The sequence below is a fragment of the Grammomys surdaster genome, unplaced genomic scaffold, assembly GCF_004785775.1.
Source record: "Grammomys surdaster isolate TR1022 unplaced genomic scaffold, NIH_TR_1.0 125941, whole genome shotgun sequence".
Classification (NCBI taxonomy): Eukaryota; Metazoa; Chordata; class Mammalia; order Rodentia; family Muridae; genus Grammomys; species Grammomys surdaster.
In genome coordinates, this window is record NW_021620763.1 from 2,870,015 (window position 1) to 2,888,226 (window position 18,212).

An 18,212-nucleotide genomic window follows, 5' to 3' on the forward strand; every position below is an offset into this window, starting at 1 on the left:
AAAAAAAAAAAAAAAAAAAAAAAAAAAAAAAAAACAAAACAAAACCAAAAAACCCCCAAAACAAACAAAAAACACAAGAGCACTTTGCAGTGTGTCATAGGCCATATAATTAAGGTACATAGGGAACTCAAAATAATGGTCAGTAAGTAGTTTTATACCTTAAAAAAGTGCGCATATTTAGAGGACAGAGAAGATAAAAACAACACAGGGCAATGAGAAGCAGAAGTGAGGAGTTGGTTGGTATTAATGAGTGGTGTTAGGTGGGTGCCATCACTCCGGCACGGGGAGGAGCAGGCAATGCTATGGAGAGGGTAGGGAGGGAGAGTCCCTTGCAGTGAAGCCTGCATTGACAGATGAACTTAGATTTGACTGAGTGGTTCAAGATGCCCTGTGCAGTAGTGATAGCTCTATACGGGTTTATGAGTGTGTGAAGGTTCATTCTCCCACAGAGCACAGCGTACACTGGAACACAAAAGAACTGGGAGGAAGTCAGTAGTTGAAGAGCTGTTGCAACTTGTGACTATTTGTCCAGACTGGGCTGTTGAGTGGAAAGGAGCATCAAATACAGGGATTGTGAAAAGGAACAGGACTGCTAGTAAAACTCAAGTGACCGTCTGATGCTTGCTTGCAGGCAGTAAAATGTGAAGACAAAGTGAACTTTTAGTGGAGGTGGAGACATGGGCGGGAGCATCCTAATAGAGATGCTGAGTGTCAGCCATAGCGAAGTCTTCACTGTGTGGACAGGGAAACCGGCACCTCACGACCACAGCTAGGACATGAAGGGCTCACTTGTACAAAAGCGTAGAATGAAGCTGGGGTCCAGCATAGCCTCTCATCAGGAATTCATTCTGACGTTCAGCTTATTTTGTCAGGTCCCTTTGCTACTGCATCAGAAGCAGGCATTAGCCTGGTTGCTGTGGCGGGAAAGTCAGAAGCCACAAGGAGGGATCCTGGGTAAGTTTGGTATTACAATAAAATCCGACAGTTACAGGATGTTTAGCCACTATGTTGACTGCTGTAGTGTTAAATTTGATGTCACAATGCTACAGGGAAGGTATATCCATTTTTCAGATGGGAAACTAAAGTGTAAAACATATAGTGTACCGAAGGAGGTATTTGCAACCAACATTAGTAGCTGCCTCTGTCTGAGGAAAGAGTTTGTTCAGTGTTGGTCCCCACAGTCTCTAGAAGCTGTGGAATATGAGCCTAGGGACCAGCCTTCCAGGAGCACAGGTCATAGCCACAATTGCAAACCGATCGTGACTTCACTCTGAGTGTTCAAGGAAGCTAAAGCCTCCGACTGCTCATGGTTCAGAGATTTGTAATAAGACCCACAATATTTAGTCCATCCCACAGCCATGACGTACACAGATCAAAATCAGCAGAAGGGTCACAGAACAAAATCCTGGGAGCAGTCTTCTGGAGTCTTCTAATGAAGTCTCATGGGTCAGGTCACACTAACCATCCTAGTAAGTTGGAGGATGTTTCCAGCCGGAGAAGCATTTCGGAAACTTAGTGCGCAGGGAGTTTTCTAGGAGCATGTAACATAGGCAGTGTCATACTGGTAGACAGCGAGATTCCATCCTCCAGAAGGAAAGGCGGTGTTGGCACAGAACCACATCATGTATACAAATAGTGTGGGCAGTTTTGAAATGTGAGAGCTCTCCTTACATGTTAGTTCCATGGGTAGCCACGGCCTAATGTTGGGAGCAGGCCTCTCAGACATTGGTTCGCAAGCTCCCCATGTTGACTCACACACTGTGGCAGAGGCGGAATGTGAACCACATTGATCACAATGATTATGTTGAATGACTGGAGAAGCCTGGTGAGCTAATACACGTGTCCCATATAGTATGAAGAGTAAGTTAGATAATCTCAGTGGCTGGCACAGGGACTGTGTGTAGCGTAAGAAGTATCACAGCAGTGACTTGGCTCAGTCGGCAAACACTTGTAAAAGCCTGGTGACCCAAGTTTGGTCTTTGGAATTCATGTAAAAAGTAGAAGGAGAAAACTGACTCCTCACATGTGCCTTGGCATGTGATACTTTTGTGCATGAGCATACGTATGTATGCACACATGCACACACACACACACAAATATATATAATGAAGTATTCAGTTATGGCCTTTGATGGATAAAGGAAGTGCATGACAGACTGCTGGAACTGTGGCAGAGTAGAGTAGGTGATAGGATATGTTAGCTAGACAGTTTTGCTTTTGGGAATATCAGAAAAACCAGATACCGTCATGAAACCAAAAGTAAGTCAATCTGCTGTTAATCCACTGTAGCAGGGAAACTGGGCTAAGAATAAGATCTAGCTATTATATGGTATCTGACCTCGATCTCCATACAGATAGCAAGAGATCATCTTTACCTAAACAGAGACCCCACGGGGGTAGGGAGCAGATGGGGATCAGGAGTGAGCCAGTTTCTGCGAGAGGAGTCTTCACTTGAAGTCATGTTGATCCTTTGTTTCTTATTTCTAGCGGATGATATGGGCTTAGGAAAGACTCTGACAATGATTGCACTCATCCTAACCAAGAAGAATCAGCAGAAAAGCAAGGAGAAGGAAGGAAGCCTGCCTGTGACGTGGCTTTCCAAGAATGGTAGATATAAGCCCTGTCACTCACAATCTTATCTGAGCCAGCAGGGAAGGTTTCCAAGCTAACAAAGGACAGCTTTGGTCACATCTAATTAATCTGTTATAAAACCAGTATTGGTTATTTCCTGTGTTATTTCTTTTTTCTTTTTTTGACTCTGGAGTTTTATTCAGTGCGTCTCTGGTTTTAGAAGTTGTTGGGCCTCTTGGTGGTGAAGCAAGGCTTGTGCTGTCATGGAAACACTTGGTGGGGCAATGGGAACTTGATCTTGTAGTCATGGAACTGCTTGATACCCAACCAGCTACAATCTCTTTCACCTTCATGATCTGGAAGGAGTGCTCCTGGGCAAGGTGCTGAACATGGTTTCACACTGTGGTGTCACCCTGCCAGTGATGGTTAGGTCCCAGTGTTCCTGGTGCCTGTGGTGTGTACCAGTGTGGGAGTCATAGCACAGCCAATTGCCAGAGTTCTTCACATGCAGTGCTACTTCTCAAACACTGCCTGCAGTGCACTGTCTCCCTGCAAGACTTACTTCTTCATTGTCTTCACCTGTGGCATGAAGTTCTAGAAGTGGACTTGGCCACCACTGATTGGGTACAAAGTTGCACATTCAGTACAGGGGTGCTGTATGGCATTTTGGGGTGGGCAAGTAGCATCCTACCACCTTGTACTCCCAGAGTGTGCCTGACACCTTCATGGCGGTCCGTCCTCATTTGCCACTATTCCTCCTGTGTTATGTCAGATGCTGAGTGTGCAGTTATAAATGACTTCTCCCTTTTATTTAAATTTAACTTAATCTGGGATTCAAAAAAGTTTTCTGGAGGTTAGGTTAGGTCCTAGGACAGTTAGTTCAAGCATAATAATTAGTGTTTTCTGTTGATGCTAGGTATAAACTCCCAGGTATATCCAAATTAATATACTTTTTAGGGTTTTTCTGTTTGTTTGTTTGTTTTTTGTTTTTGTTTTCCCCGAGACAGGGTTTCTCTGTGTAGCCCTGGCTGTCCTGGAACTCACTCTGTAGACCAGACTAGCCTCAAACTCAGAAATCCGCCTGCCTCTGCCTCCCAAGTGCTGGGATTAAAGGCGTGCGCCACCACCGCCCAGCTTAATGTACTTTTTAAAAGATACATATTTTATTTGTTTCTTAACTTGTTTTAAATATATAATTTCATGCATATTTTATGTTGATATATGTTGTCTTTAAATATCATGTAAATTACTGTGAACATGAACACAAGTCCTGCTTTGCTTATGTGGTTAGAAACATGTACCTCTCTCTCAGAATCTGTGGAAAACACTTGCAGCTGGGCACCTCACCCTGCATGAAGTAACACACACACACACACACACACACACACACACACACACACGAGATGAGAAATAATACTAAATACTGAGTACTAAATATAAATACTGTGTACCAATAGATGGATACAAATCACATTTGTGGGGCTGGAGAGATGGCTCAGTGGGTAAGAACACTGGCTGCTCATCCAGAGGTCCTGAGTTCAGTTCCCAACAACTACATGGTGGCTCATAACCTTCTATAATGAGATCTGGTGCCCTCTTCTGGTGTGCAGCCATACATGCAGGTAGAACATTATATATGTAATAAATAAATCCTTCTGAAAAATTGCATTTGCTTCTCTTGGAAGAGGCTTTTTTTGTTCATTTAACACAATAGTAATTTGTAATTATATTTTAATGTAGAAGTACGTTAAGTTATGGTTTTTATATAAAAAAACACAAAACAAGAACTCCCTGTAGCGAATCATCTCAGGAATCCTTAGGAATGGACCTGGTTCCACTTCTGGCCACTGTGAAAGGGAATTGCTTTTTAGATTGGGTCACGCACTGCCCACTTTTCTCCCTGTCCTTAAACTCATTCTAAAATAAATAATTGTTTGGTTTAAAAGACCATCTCTTCCATTTCCTATTCTGTTTGTGTAGAAATAAAGCAGTAGTTAAAATACTGATTGCCGGGATAAAGTCATCAAGAGAAGTCCTCATGTTCAAGGCTGTTCAGTATGTAACTAGGTACTGATGTCTTCCTCTAGACTCCTCTGTCTTTACTTCCAATGGAACACTAATTGTCTGTCCCGCTTCCCTGATCCATCACTGGAAGAATGAGGTAGAGAAACGTGTGAACAGCAACAAACTCAGAGTCTATCTCTACCATGGGCCAAACCGGAGTCGGCACGCAAAAGTGTAAGTAAGTTGGAAGTTCCTGGACAGGTCTGCTACCCACCTAGGAAGCCCTTTTGCCTTTCTGCTTGCCCAGTTCTTTGGGGCTAGTCATATGTCTGGAGACTGGGGACAATGTTCAGACTAATTATCAGGCAGCTTGTACTCAAACATGTCTCAAGGTTTAGTGGTTTCACTTTGTCATTGCTGGTCATTCTCCCTAGCCAAAGCTGCAATAAGAGGAGCTTGCAATACCTGAGTTGCCTGCGAGATAGTAGCCACATTCCCTGGTAAACTGGGGAATGAGGAAATGTCAGGGTCTCTCTTGGGCACTGAAGGCCTGAGGCTAGAACTCATCTTCCATTTCCCTGAGTGTGAAAGGAAGCACTTAGTCTTATGTGCCATCTTGGTAGCACTCTGTCAGTTACCTGCTGTAGGCTGTGTGGATGTGAGCTGTGTTTATGGCTGTATTTTCATACATAGACTATTCAATAAGGTTAAATGTATGAGTTTTAGATGCAGAATTGTTAGACTTAACTAAACATTCTTGAAAGGGGATACTTGGGAGAGAGAAAAGATCACAGCAGTCGGCAATCTTTAGTGTTGGGGTTTTGGGGGTGTTTTTTGTTTTCTTTCTAGTGCTAGGGATCAAATACTGTGAGCATTCTGGGTAAGCACCCTAGCACTGAGCTACAGCTAGACCTGCTTGTTTACTTAAAGTAATTGTTTTCTGTTTCTGAATGGGTCATGCAGATTGGAGGCAAATATTTAACCTAGGATGAAAGATAGACCAGTGCAGGTGTCTTCCAGGAGTCATCCCAGATTGATGACTTTTTATTTTTAAATATGTATCTATTTTTTAATTTTTAAAGGTTTATTTTTTAACTTTTAAAGATTATTCATTTAATGTGTTTGAGTGTTATCTATGTGCACCACATGCATAGACAGAGACCAGAAGGTGGCATCAGATTCCCAGGAACTGGAGTTACAAGTAGTTGTGAGCCATGCAATGAGCTGGGTACCGAACCCTGGTCCTCAACAAGAGCAGCAAGTGCTCTGAACCTCTGAGCATCTTTCAAGCCAGACCTGAGTCTGACAACACACTGTACGTCTGTTCTCACAGTGTAGTGGCAGGACTGGAGCTGTGGCTGGTGCTGCCCTCGCCCTGGATCTTGACTTAGAAACAACTGAGCTCACTTGAACTTTGTTCTTTGATTTGCACTTTAACCATAACAGCTTGTTACTCAGAAGGTACAGTCACTTATATTTGATTCTGAGGATTCATAGATGCTACTGCCACTTGGAATTAGGTATATCATTTTACCAAAATAATTTACTATTCTCTCTTAGGTACATAATATTAAATCCATTCAAATAAGATCCATGCCTTTGGGCTGGAGAGATGGTTCAGAGGTTAAGAGCACTGGATGCTCTTCCAGAGGACCCAGGTTCAATTCTCAGCATCCACATGGCAGCTCACAACTGTCTGTAACTCCAGTTACAGGGGATCTGACATCCTTACACAGACATACATGCAGATAAAATACTAATGCATGTAAAATAAATGAATAAATAAGTAATTTTAAAAAAATCCATGCCTTTAATAAGAACCTTTGTGTATAAATAATGTAGAAAGATGAACTGAAAGCTTACTACATTTTTCTGCCCAAAACTAAGTTAATGGGTTTTCACAAACCTATTATAAAGAGGTACCATTGGCATGGGGTTGGCAGTGCTTTAAAGATTTCTTTTTTCTCGGAGACCTGAGCATCACCCACTTCAAATCATTAAATATTAGTTTCCAGCCCTGTCCTACTTTCTATTCTGACTAGGTCATAGCAGACTTCATATGACTACAGCTAGACATTTTCCATCTGACTTACTGGATGGTTACTGCAGTGAACAGACTATAGGAAGAATGATCACACTGATAAGACAGGGAAGTCTGATAGAAAAATCACACACACACACACACACACGGAGAGAGACCAAGCTCATGTATGTACCAGGCACATAATTTGTTGATGTCAATTCTGCTATCTTTTTTCCCTCCCTAAATTTTGCTTTCCTTTTGCAGTACTGGGAATTAAACTAAGAGCCTTGAACATACTGGCAAGCACCCTACCCTTGAGCTATTCTTTGTCCCCAGCTCCCTAGGCCTTTTTATAAAGAAGTTGCCTCTGCCTCTGGCAGGCACCAGGAGGAATTGTTTACTGTTTGCTTTGTATTGTATCCATGCAGACTCTCTACCTATGACATCGTGATTACTACTTATAGCCTTCTGGCCAAGGAGATTCCTACAACGAAGCAAGAGGGAGAGGTCCCCGGAGCAAATCTCAGTGTGGAGGTGAGACTTAGGGATACCAGGGAGGTAGAGGAGAGCCACACATAGTCTAATGGGAGAGGTAGCAAAGGTATCTTCCTGCAAGGAGAAGAATGTTCCAGGTAGTCCACCTGTGGAAATGAGTCCTTCCCTGCTCTTTTTATTCTGGACAAGCATCCCAGTGGTACATTAGTACTTGGCACAGAGTTCAGCTATGTTTTACAAGTAAAGAAACATACACTGTAATTGTGGTAATAATAATCACACATGAATGGCAAGGAGTCTGACTTGCTATTTTCATCTTAGACTATGTGGAGTACACGCTTGCGTATTGTTCTCTATGTTTTGTATGCATTAACCTGTTATTGCCTGCCTCTCTCCACCTTCCAGAAAAGAGCTTTGCAAATGATAGGGCTACAAAGGGGTCAGAAGCTAAACAATGACCTTCTTCATTTGTAGGCAGATTCAGGCATCCTGTTAGCTGTTTTACAGGTGTTCTTGTATAATTTTGAGGTGATGTCTGTATTCTGGGTGATTTATAGAATATCATTCCAGCTCAGACCAAGCTCAGTGCTTTTCCATGGCTTTGAGAAAAAACCCCAAATTCCATTATGTAATGTCTCAGATACCTTATGGTGTTGGCCTCTCTCTCGTTTACGTCTCCCCATCTGCACCCTCCCTGAGGCACTGCATCCTGTTTGCCATCACACCTGCCACCCTTTGGGCAGCTCTGCAGAGTGTGCTTAGCTTCCTCCCTTTTCTCAGGTGCGTTTTCCTAACAAGCTTCAGGAAGCCTTTCTGAACTGCTTTCTACTCAGCATTTGGATGTGTGCCTCGCCTGGCACCTTGTGCTCCCGTGCTTGTAGCTTTCTATTTAGTCAGCTGTGTGGAGGCTCCGCCGTGGTGGGGAAAAGCCTCCACTGTCCTGTATTGAGTGACTTCTGCATAGACCTCATGATGATATTTTTCTGTCTTGCTAGAGTCTGAGCTTCTTTAGAGTCTGAGCTGGCCTTTCTGGTTTTGACTTAGCATCTTACACCTAAAAAATGGCATGTAGGAAGGTTTTTTTTTTTGTTGTTGTTGTTGTTTTTGTTGGTCTTTTTTTTTTCCGAGACAGGGTTTCTCTGTATAGCCCTGGCTGTCCTGGAACTCACTCTGTAGACCAGGCTGGCCTCGAACTCAGAAATCCGCTTGTCTCTGCCTCCCAAGTGCTGGGACTAAAGGCGTGCGCCACCACCGCCTGGCCATGTAGGAAGTTTTAATCAATTTAGTAAATAATTTACTGAGTGAATTTTCAGCCTTATACCTAGTGTATTCCTGATTAAACATTAGTGTGACTGCTGAATGTGGGTGGAGAGAATAAATGAAAGCTCCGATTACAAGGCATTTTACTCTTAGATATATTCTATTTGGAAACAGACTCTTTTTTTAAAAAAAAAAAAAACATTTATTTATTTATTTTATGTATGTGAGTACACTGTAGCTGTCATCAGTACAGGACATGAGATCCCATTACAGATGATTGTGAGTCACCATGTGGTTGCTGGGAATTGAATTCAGGACCTCTGGAAAAGCAGTCAGTGCTCTTAACCACTGGGCCATCTCTCCAACCCCAGAGACAGACTCTTAAGTGACCATTTATTTGAACTTTTTGAGAAGTTCTGTGCTTGGTTTCTAAACATAGTTCAGTGGAAGAGTCTAAGTAAATTAGAGGGTCAGGGTGGCCCTCAGGTTATGTTCCTTCCTCTTGAGGACACATGCATGTTCCCACAGTGGTGTTGGGTATTACTTTGTTCCTTCCAGGGCATCTCAGCACCTTTGCTTCAGGTAGTCTGGGCTCGGATCATTTTGGATGAAGCTCATAATGTGAAGAACCCTCGGGTACAGACATCCATTGCTGTGTGTAAGCTCCAAGCCCAGGCCCGGTGGGCTGTCACCGGAACCCCCATTCAGAACAACCTGTTGGATATGTATTCACTGATGAAGTGAGTGACACTGTCCCTGTCTGTAACCCTTCATCATTATTTCATGCCTTGTGACGAAGCTCTGGTGTGTCCAGATTATCTTGTGTGGGAGGTGGCTAGCTTTAAATGCAAAGAATGAATATTCATAATAAAGTATCACTGATTCTTAGGTTAATACCAGTATTTTATGCAAACATATAGAACAAATTGAATTAAAGGAAATTAAGGTCACTGTTCTTCAGTCCCGTGACTGTTTGCTTTAAAATAGATGGACGGGGGAGGACTGCAGTGTTTGAGGCCAACAGAAAAGAATACTGACTTTAAAATGTTAACTTTTTCAAGTGAGCCCATAAAAGTCTTTGGAATTTCTTTGCTAACATTAATGCTTTAGTAATAAATTCTCCCTGTTCATTATACGTCCTGTTGTGACTGTTTACATTGCTCCTGTAAGATGCGTAACTTTATACTGTGACTTTCCGTATTGACTTGGACTGTTGGCCTGTCAAGCAGACATTGCTATGCATTCCTTCTCAGATGGGATGGGAGGATTGGGCAACAGTTCTGATCTGTTTTCATCTGGTGCCTTACTTTGAACCCTTAGTCCATCCTCTCCCAATCTCCTTTCCTGCTCTGTGTCTTTCCTGGCCCTCCAAAAGGTTTCTCCGATGCTCCCCATTTGATGAATTCAGTCTTTGGAAGAGTCAGGTTGACAATGGTTCAATGAAAGGAGGAGAACGGTTAAGCATTTTAACCAAGAGCCTTTTGCTGAGGAGAACAAAAGACCAACTGGATTCCACTGGTAAACCTTTGGTAACCAGTTTTCTGCCTAACCCCAGGGAGGGAAGGTGTTCCGGAACTCAAGTAAACCCCTCAGTGTTGGGAGCCTCCATTTCCTTCTGGGGAGACTCCTCAGCAGTCCCTGGTGCTGAGTTAGCTCAGTCCTTTCCAGGGAAGAGGGGGCCGCTGTCCAGAGACTGGTGCGGAGGGCCAGCGTGCTAGGATGTGCTCTGAAGTATTCAGTGGTTTACAGAACTTCACATCAGCTGCCTTTTCTCATTCTCCAGGTGCCACTGCCTGCGCGTAGATGTCGACTGCACCGTTTAAAGCTTTCCGAAGACGAGCAGGCTGTTTACGATGTCTTTCTTGCAAGGTCAAGGTGTGTACCAGGAAGAAACACCGTCTCTCTTGTTTTTTTCTTTTTTGGCTTGGGGAAGAATCTAGGCTTATATTTCCTTAAGTTTCACATATGACACTAATGTGTTACATCTTTATTTTCCAGAAAACCTCAACAACTTTATAATTCTTTTCCCTTCCTCTTGTCTTATCTCTGTCTCTCCTACACACTGAAGTCAGAGTTTTGATCCAATCAGAAGGTATAGAATCTGTCTGCTCCTTTTGGGATTGGATAATATATTAGATAATGACTCTCTTTGACCTTTAACCTACCACCCAGCATCTCACTGGAGTTTGAATAAAAATCAGCTTTGGAATCTTACTGTTTGCTCTTTGCACTTTCTCTAGAACTCTTCTCATTCTTGGAGTTCTCCATTTGTTCCTTTCCATGTGACACTTTGTGTTTCCAAGAAGATTGTGGCTTTTGTCTTTTTATACTTTATACTTACTATGCATTTTTTAAGGTTTTTGTTTTGTAAATAATAATATTATTATTTTGCTTATGGCTCATGTTTGCTGTGAGCTAGGAATCATTTAGCCAGTGCATTCTATATCCTACCCAGACCCCGCTCCAAGTTAAGCAGCCTGGCATTAGTGGCTGTAACATGTGTATTCTGACAGGTCAGCTCTCCAGTCCTATCTAAAGAGACAGGAAGGTAGAGGCAGCCACCCTGGAAGAAGCCCTGATAATCCATTCAGTAGAGGTAAGCCAAGGGATGCTCAAATATGAATAGCTATGGAAGGAAAGTGCAATTTCTAGCCATTAAAATAACAAACAGATTATGAGCCTGGGTATCAGAGAGCCCACATTTTATCAAAGCTTGTTAAGCCAGAGAAATACACACTGATCTGAAAACATAAGGATTTCTTTTTGTTTTCTAAATCTACATTACTTAAAACATAGGCATGCCTACAGAAAAACCCAGTGTTTCATTTGATTTCATAAAAGTATGTCTTAGGGCTATCAAGAAGGCTCAGCTGGAAAAGGTGCTTGGCGCCAAGCCTGATGACCTGAGTTCAATCCCTGGGCCCCATAGGGTAGACCCAAGGCACACATACCACCCTAAAGGGTTTGTTTAAGTATGTTATAGCTAAATTATTGAGTGTCAGGTCAAGAAAACTTTAAATAGCTTGACTTAGTTCCCAGTTCTTCCCCAGACCTCCCTATTTTAAATCTTGTACTATTTCCTGGGGCTTGTCTTCTCTCTTGGCAGTGGCTCAGGAGTTTGGGTCCAGCGTGCCCCAGCGCTGCCCTGCAGCAGACTCACAGAGACCCAGCACCGTGCATGTCCTGTCCCAACTTCTCCGGCTTCGCCAGTGCTGCTGCCATCTTTCTCTGCTGAAGTCGGTGAGCGAGGCACTGTCTGTAGTTACCTCTGTAGTCTGCCATAGCCAGGATCTGCCGTAGCTGGGACCCAGGTGCCTACGTCAGGGAAAGGCTGGTGTGCAGCACTCTTTTGTGGGATGAAGAAGGAAAGGCCAGGGTCTGCCGTGGCTGGGACCCAGTGCCTATGTCAGGGAAGGCTGGTGTGCAGCACTCTCTTATGGGATGAAGAAGAAAAGTCTGTCTTATATTTTATGTTAATGTTTACTAGTGCTCATGATTTCCATGACAAGATACACTTTTTTTTATCATTTGTTTTGTTTTAGACCAGGAAATGACATTTTGTTAAGGAAACCGTTTATGAGTGCTTTGGAATCTCAAGAGTGTCATAAAGCTTATGGGGTCACTGGTGTTCAGTATTGGGGCATGTGCAGACTGGAAGGTTGCTTTTTCACCAGGCAGAGGTGTATCTAGAATTCTAATTTATTATGTACTCATTTCAGAAGCTTCGCTCTGTACTTGGCTGTCAGCAGAGTAAACTCTATGAAAACAGAATGATCATGTAATCCGTCCACAGGGTTTTAACTTACATTGTGTAGTTTATCTGGTGAGAAACTTCAAGGCCATACTTTACACAGGGCCTTTTCTGTAGTGCCAGAGATAAGTCATTTTACCTCAACTGTTAGAAATCAGCTAACAGTGGAAGAAGACTTGCCACCTCCACTGTCCTGTGTTCCCATCTCCTCTCTTCCAAGGCTCTGGACCCCACAGAACTGGAGAGCGAAGGCCTCGTCCTATCCCTGGAAGAACAGCTCAGTGCTCTGACCTTGTCCAAAGTCGATGTCTCAGAACCGTCACCCACTGTTAGCCTTAATGGCACATGCTTCAAGGTGGAGCTGTTTGATGACACACGAAGGAGTACCAAGGTACTTTTGTCACCTCTGTGCTTGATGACAGATGACATTACTTTCTCCTGTGTTGGACACCTCATTGTGCACGTAGGAAGACCTGAGAGGAGACTTAGAAGATCAGATCTTAGATTCCCCCTCTAGTTTTATTTATTTATTTATTTATTTATTTATTTTGTTTTTTTTGAGACAGTGTTTCTCTGTGTAGCCCTGGCTGTCCTGGAACTCACTCTGTAGACCAGGTTAGCCTCGAACTCAGAAATCCGCCTGCCTCTGCCTCCCAAGTGCTGGGATTAAAGGCGTGTGCCACCACCGCCCAGCCCCGCTCTAGTTTTAAAGCCTCACTTAGGAGAACCCTGAAGCCGTCGTTCTCTTTTCACACCATGTGGGCTCCAGCGATTGAACCTCAGTTGTCAGACATTCACCAAGCACAGGTACCTGCTGAGGCATCTTGCTGGCTCTTAGTTAAAATTGTAAGAACATGAGCCCAGGTATTTACCATAAATAACTGGAAAATCAGAGCCCTGAAAGCAAGCAGATTGTACACTCTAGCATCGTTAGAGTTAGCTGCTGTGTCCTTGCCTGATCTCAGGTAATGTTCACATAGTTTCTTAACACAAGGCCATGAGAAGAGTCAAACCATGTTAGGCTTCATGTATACAGGGAATAGCTTAAAGCCAGCAAAGTTCTTCTACTTTCTTCTGTGAATGTCAGGCTAGACCCTTGCCTCTTCCAGCAGTGGTCTAAAGGTCAGAAGCACAGAAGGGAACCAGACATGCATATGATCAGGTCCTCAGAGGGACTGATGTCCTGAAAGCAAAGGACAATTACTAAGCAATGATTGTGCAGTGTGGTCATAACATGACAGTAGAAACAACATGGAACATGTGCAGCTGGCTAGCTAGCCCACACTAAGTTGGGGAAGCTTTCAAAAGGAACACCATCATACCCCAGCAATATGACTATACAGGACCATACAGCAATGACAGTACCAAAGAGACATGCTAATGTGGAAGAGAGAGTCTCCTGGGTCCTACTCCTAGCAAAGAACTACAGGCAGCAAAGACTGCTGCTGAGAGATGGAACAGTCTCTCCCAGGGATGAGGCCCCTAATTGCTTATCCAGTTCAAAGTGGTTAGCCCTAGAATCACATATACACAAACCGTACTAAAGAGACTAAGTAGGTTACATTTATATATTTATGTGTGTATAATAGTCATAAATAGAAGCCATCAATGTAAGAGGGAGTGGAGGGTGCATGGGAGAAGCTGAAGGCAAGAATGGCAGTGGGGAAGTGATGTAATTATATTTTAATTAAAAATTAAAGAAAAATCTCTAAAGCAAAATAAAAAAATCTGACGTGAAGCTGGCATGGAAAATGATACTCTAAAGTAGAGGGAACAGATGTTGCCTATGGGTAAAGATTTCAGCATGATTGACATGTCGTTTGAGGAGTGCATGGTGGGGAATGACCAGAGGCCAGAACTGCGGCATGGACCTAGCAGTCATTTTAGACGTGTAGGCTTTATCCTCAGTAGGATGTCATAAGAGGAGGGGGGCAGCCAGCTTACATTAAAGAAACAGCTTTTCAGCTGCAGGACAGTGGGTAGACAAGCCAGGCCAGAAGTATAGAGGCTGTCTAGGAAATTGCTTCTGTAATTCAAGGAGAGATGAGAGAAAAGCAAATGGCTTAAACTGCAATGTTATGTGTCCTTTCCCAGGTGTCTTCACTGCTGGCAGAACTGGAGGCAATCCAAAAAGGCCCAGGGTCCCAAAAGAGGTGAGTGGCATCTCACTGCTCTACAAGGGAATCTCAAGTCTTAGTTTAGGTCATGTCCCACAGAACACACTCAGGTTATGGTATAAATTCCCGTAACTTCTAATTAAAATAGTGTGATGTGCATTGAATGAGATCCCTAGCTTACCCCAGCCCTGAGGATCTGGATAAGGTGATATCTGAAACAGCAGAAGAACAGAGAGGCAGAGAGGGGAGCAGGGCAGGCCAGGGCAGGGGAGACTCTTAGTCTTTTTGGTTTTGCTTTCTCTCCTCTCTAGTGTCATTGTCTCTCAGTGGACCAGCATGCTGCAGGTAGTAGCACTGCACCTCAAGAAGAACCAACTGACTTACGCCACCATCGATGGCTCTGTCAACCCCAAACAGAGAATGGACTTGGTGGAGGCATTTAACCACTCCCACCGACCTCAGGTACGAACTGGGCACAGCAGGTCTGTGTAGCGGAGGAACAAATTGTTCTTAGTTATAAAGCAGCGGAGTGTATCTGCTTAACTTAAAAAGTAGTCAGCCTTGATCCCTCCAAATGTTTATAATTTGTTAGACACTATTGCAGATCTGTGCCAAAGTGCACACATAATCTAAAGAGAGTAACTTGTGGGAATAAACTGACAAGTCCACAGAGCAGGCTGGGATGGGAGAATCTTTGCAGAGCAGAAAGCCTTGCAGGGTATGTGGCTTGCAGGGTACGTGGCTTTTGATAGGGGGTGTGGGAGAACAGGACCCTGGCATCGTTAAGAAGGATTTAGGAAGTACCAGCTGAATGGAAGGAAGGATGATGTAGCTGTGGAGGGCGTGGTCTCAGGACTTGTTATAATTTAATGCAAAGTTGACCACCCAAGGATCTGAATTACAGTGTTCATATACTTTGGCAGTTGACCCTCCTGTGAGATGGGAGAATTTTTTCAAAGATGAGGTATGAAAAATGGCAGGTTAATGATTCAAAACATTACACCAGGGGGAAATTTGAAAGGAATGTGTTTCTTATGTTTTAACCTTTTTAAACTAGAACTGGAAAGATGCTGGTTCTCTCTTTCTGTTCCTACAAATACCCCCCCATAAAGAGAAAGGGCTCCTTTGGGCTTGTGTTTTTGGAGGTTTCAGCAGTCCTGTTTTGGGGCTTCTGTTATGGGTGGCTATCATGACAGGGGTGTGTGGAGGGAGACAACCACACATCTCGGCAAGGAAGTAAAGAAGACAGAGTCAGGGGCCAAAGGAAGTGGAAGTTCCCAGTGACCTGAAGATCAATGGAGCTGACCCCATAAAGGTTCCACCACCTTTGATCTAGTGCCATGACAGGGACAAGTCTCTGCCGCTTGGCCTTTGGGGCAGGCAGACCCAGACTGTGACAGCTGCACTATAAGACCAGAAGTGTGGAGGTTTAATAGTGTGTTTCCTTTTGAAGGTCATGCTGATCTCCCTCTTGGCTGGCGGTGTTGGACTCAATCTGACTGGAGGAAACCACCTTTTCCTTCTGGACATGCACTGGTAACTTCAGGATGTTCCTGTCCCAGCATCAGGGAGAGCAGTGGTCAGAGGGCAGCAGTCATGGTGACATTCTGTATGGCCCTGTCTAAGTGGTGTGTAAGGCTAGATGACGGTTCAGGACTGCTAAGGGACCATTTCATGGCTACTTCATGATTTTATTGTTCACTGACTTAAAAAAATATTTAGCATTGTTTAGCCAGATGGTGGTGGCGAATATCTTTAATCTGATTACTTGGTAGGCAGAAACAGGCGGATCTTTAGAGTTCGAGGCCAGCCTGGTCTACAGAGTGAGTTTCAGGACAGCTAGGGCTACACAGAGAAACCCTGGCTCAAAAAGCAAAATAAAACAAGCAAAAAACCAAGGAGCACAGTTTTTTTTTGTTTGTGTTTTTTTCATGACTAAGCTACATTGTTCAGTTTGATGTCTCTAGAGAACTATTTTCCAGACAATTTTTAAAGAGTCAGGGAAGTCACAACCTTAGATTAGAAACCTTACTCCAGAAAGAAGAGGGGCTTTCTAGTTGTAATGGAAATGTTATGTCCAGCCTTTGGCTTCACGATGTGTGTGATGCCAGTCAGTGCCCCTTGGTATGTGCCCCTCCTTGTACTGGACAGGTGAAGTCACATATGGCTGCGTGGAGTCTCACAGTGCCCGGCTCTGATGTTCTCTCTGATGTTCTGCCTGTGCAAACCGGGGTTGCTGTTGTGGATGGGCTTTGCTGTCCTCTGCAGTTCTGGGGCTGAGCCCAGGACCGTGGCCACCTAGCCCACCTTTCCTTCTTACCTTTTACTTTGAGATAGGGTTTTACTAGTTGTGCAGGCTAGCCTTGAACTAGGTCTGTTGTCCAGACAAGCCTGGTATTTTCATTCTCCTGCAGCAGTGTTGTAGATAGTTGGGATGTCAGGCCTGTACCAAGATACTTTGTACCAGGTACTGTTTCCAGGATGCTGTGTCTAATTCTCCATGCAACCTCAAATGGTGCAAAGAGGCCAACTTGCTACCTTTGTGGAGAATGTGTGTGGGTTTACTTAGGATTCTTGTGTACACAGAAGTGAGAAAAACATACTAGGAATTACACCTGTCTTGAGATGAAGAATATTACCCCGATTCTAAAGAGGTAAGATGAGGTTAATTTAGAGCTGATAATGAGACTTGATAAGGAAGAGAACAAATTATACCTCTTTAATTGACTTCACTGGACACTAAAGTTGAAAGAAATAGTTGAGACTTTTAACCAGCTCTTACGTTTCCAAGTAGGTTCTGCAGCCTGGTGGCTGTGGTTAGGCAATCTCCACAGTCAGTGCCTCCTGGACGGAGCTGACACTTCTGTAAGCCTCTCAGGCTTTGCAGGGCACGTAGGTTTCTGTTGCATAGCCTTTATTTTGTCTTGTTTTCTTAAGCCCCTTTGAGAATGTAATGACTACTTTTAGCTAAAGAAGCATATAAAAATGGACTGTCATTTTGACCTGGCAGTAGGCCATGGTTTGTCAGCCATGTGTAGGATGTTGGTGTTTCTGAGTTATATCTCTCCTCAAACAGGAATCCCTCACTTGAAGACCAAGCTTGTGACCGGATTTACCGAGTAGGGCAGGAGAAGGATGTTGTCATACACAGGTAAGCAAAGGCACCAGGCCCCTCCTCAGCATCTCCCTTTGTGAAGCCTTTCCTGGGGCGTATTTCATAGACTGTAATGGGCGTGGTGATCACAGCACTGACGATGTTCCACAGGCAAACCTGAGGAACTCTAGTCAGGAAGGAAGGAAACAGTCTGACGTAACCTCGCTGGTCATGGCCAGAGAGCAAGCATGTATGGTGATAAGACACAGCTCACAAGGAGGCAGCTGTGGACAGCATCTTCCATGCCCACCCCCACCCCCACCCCTTGTCTTTTTTTAACTTTTAGTATGGCATAATCTCAGCCATAAAGAGAAGTTGCAAAGAAATTACCAGAAAGTTTCTGTTCCCTGTCTTTAGCTCTTTTCTGCTCATTAAGTCCCAAATCTCTATTTTTAGTTCCACTGTCTCCTAAGCTTCAACCTGGGTATCCAGGTCCCTGCTAAACATCTAAGCCTAAATGTGCAAGTACTCTTCCATCTTCATTCATCAGTTCATCAGTGTGTGTGCTCAGATACCAAAATGAACACTTACTGAGCACCTGAATGTGCCAAGTATAGCTACACCCAGGATAAAACAGCCAATCTGAAATCTTTGCTTCCTACTGTCTCAGTATGTGCATGTACATTATCTGGGTGACTAGCATCTGCTTATCCAGCATACAGGCAGGAACTAGACTCCTTCCTCTCCCTCTTCCCATGCCAAAGCCTTTAGTTGTGCTTTCTAAACTTGTAACTGTCCTCTCCTTCCATCCTCACTGCCGGCTCCCGTTCCAGCTCTGCTCATTCTTATCCTCTGCATTGCCAGCAGAAGGCTCTTCCTAACTCATCAGTCATCAGTC

The 18,212-nt window shown here is 43.8% G+C and overlaps 1 protein-coding gene across 1 annotated transcript in view; it reads left to right on the forward strand.

Moving 5' to 3' along the window:
* The window catches only part of Ttf2 (transcription termination factor 2), a 30,961-nt gene that overhangs the window by 10,687 nt on the left and 2,062 nt on the right, over positions 1-18,212 (forward strand). Inside the window, exons 9-22 of the mRNA XM_028753023.1 lie at positions 873-954; positions 2,487-2,606; positions 4,658-4,808; positions 7,026-7,131; positions 8,911-9,092; positions 9,728-9,881; positions 10,136-10,227; positions 10,866-10,948; positions 11,459-11,592; positions 12,324-12,494; positions 14,198-14,256; positions 14,532-14,682; positions 15,674-15,756; positions 17,297-17,371. Of these exons, the coding sequence (XP_028608856.1) occupies positions 873-954; positions 2,487-2,606; positions 4,658-4,808; positions 7,026-7,131; positions 8,911-9,092; positions 9,728-9,881; positions 10,136-10,227; positions 10,866-10,948; positions 11,459-11,592; positions 12,324-12,494; positions 14,198-14,256; positions 14,532-14,682; positions 15,674-15,756; positions 17,297-17,371 (1,643 nt within the window). The remainder of the gene's footprint in view (positions 1-872; positions 955-2,486; positions 2,607-4,657; positions 4,809-7,025; positions 7,132-8,910; positions 9,093-9,727; positions 9,882-10,135; positions 10,228-10,865; positions 10,949-11,458; positions 11,593-12,323; positions 12,495-14,197; positions 14,257-14,531; positions 14,683-15,673; positions 15,757-17,296; positions 17,372-18,212) is intronic.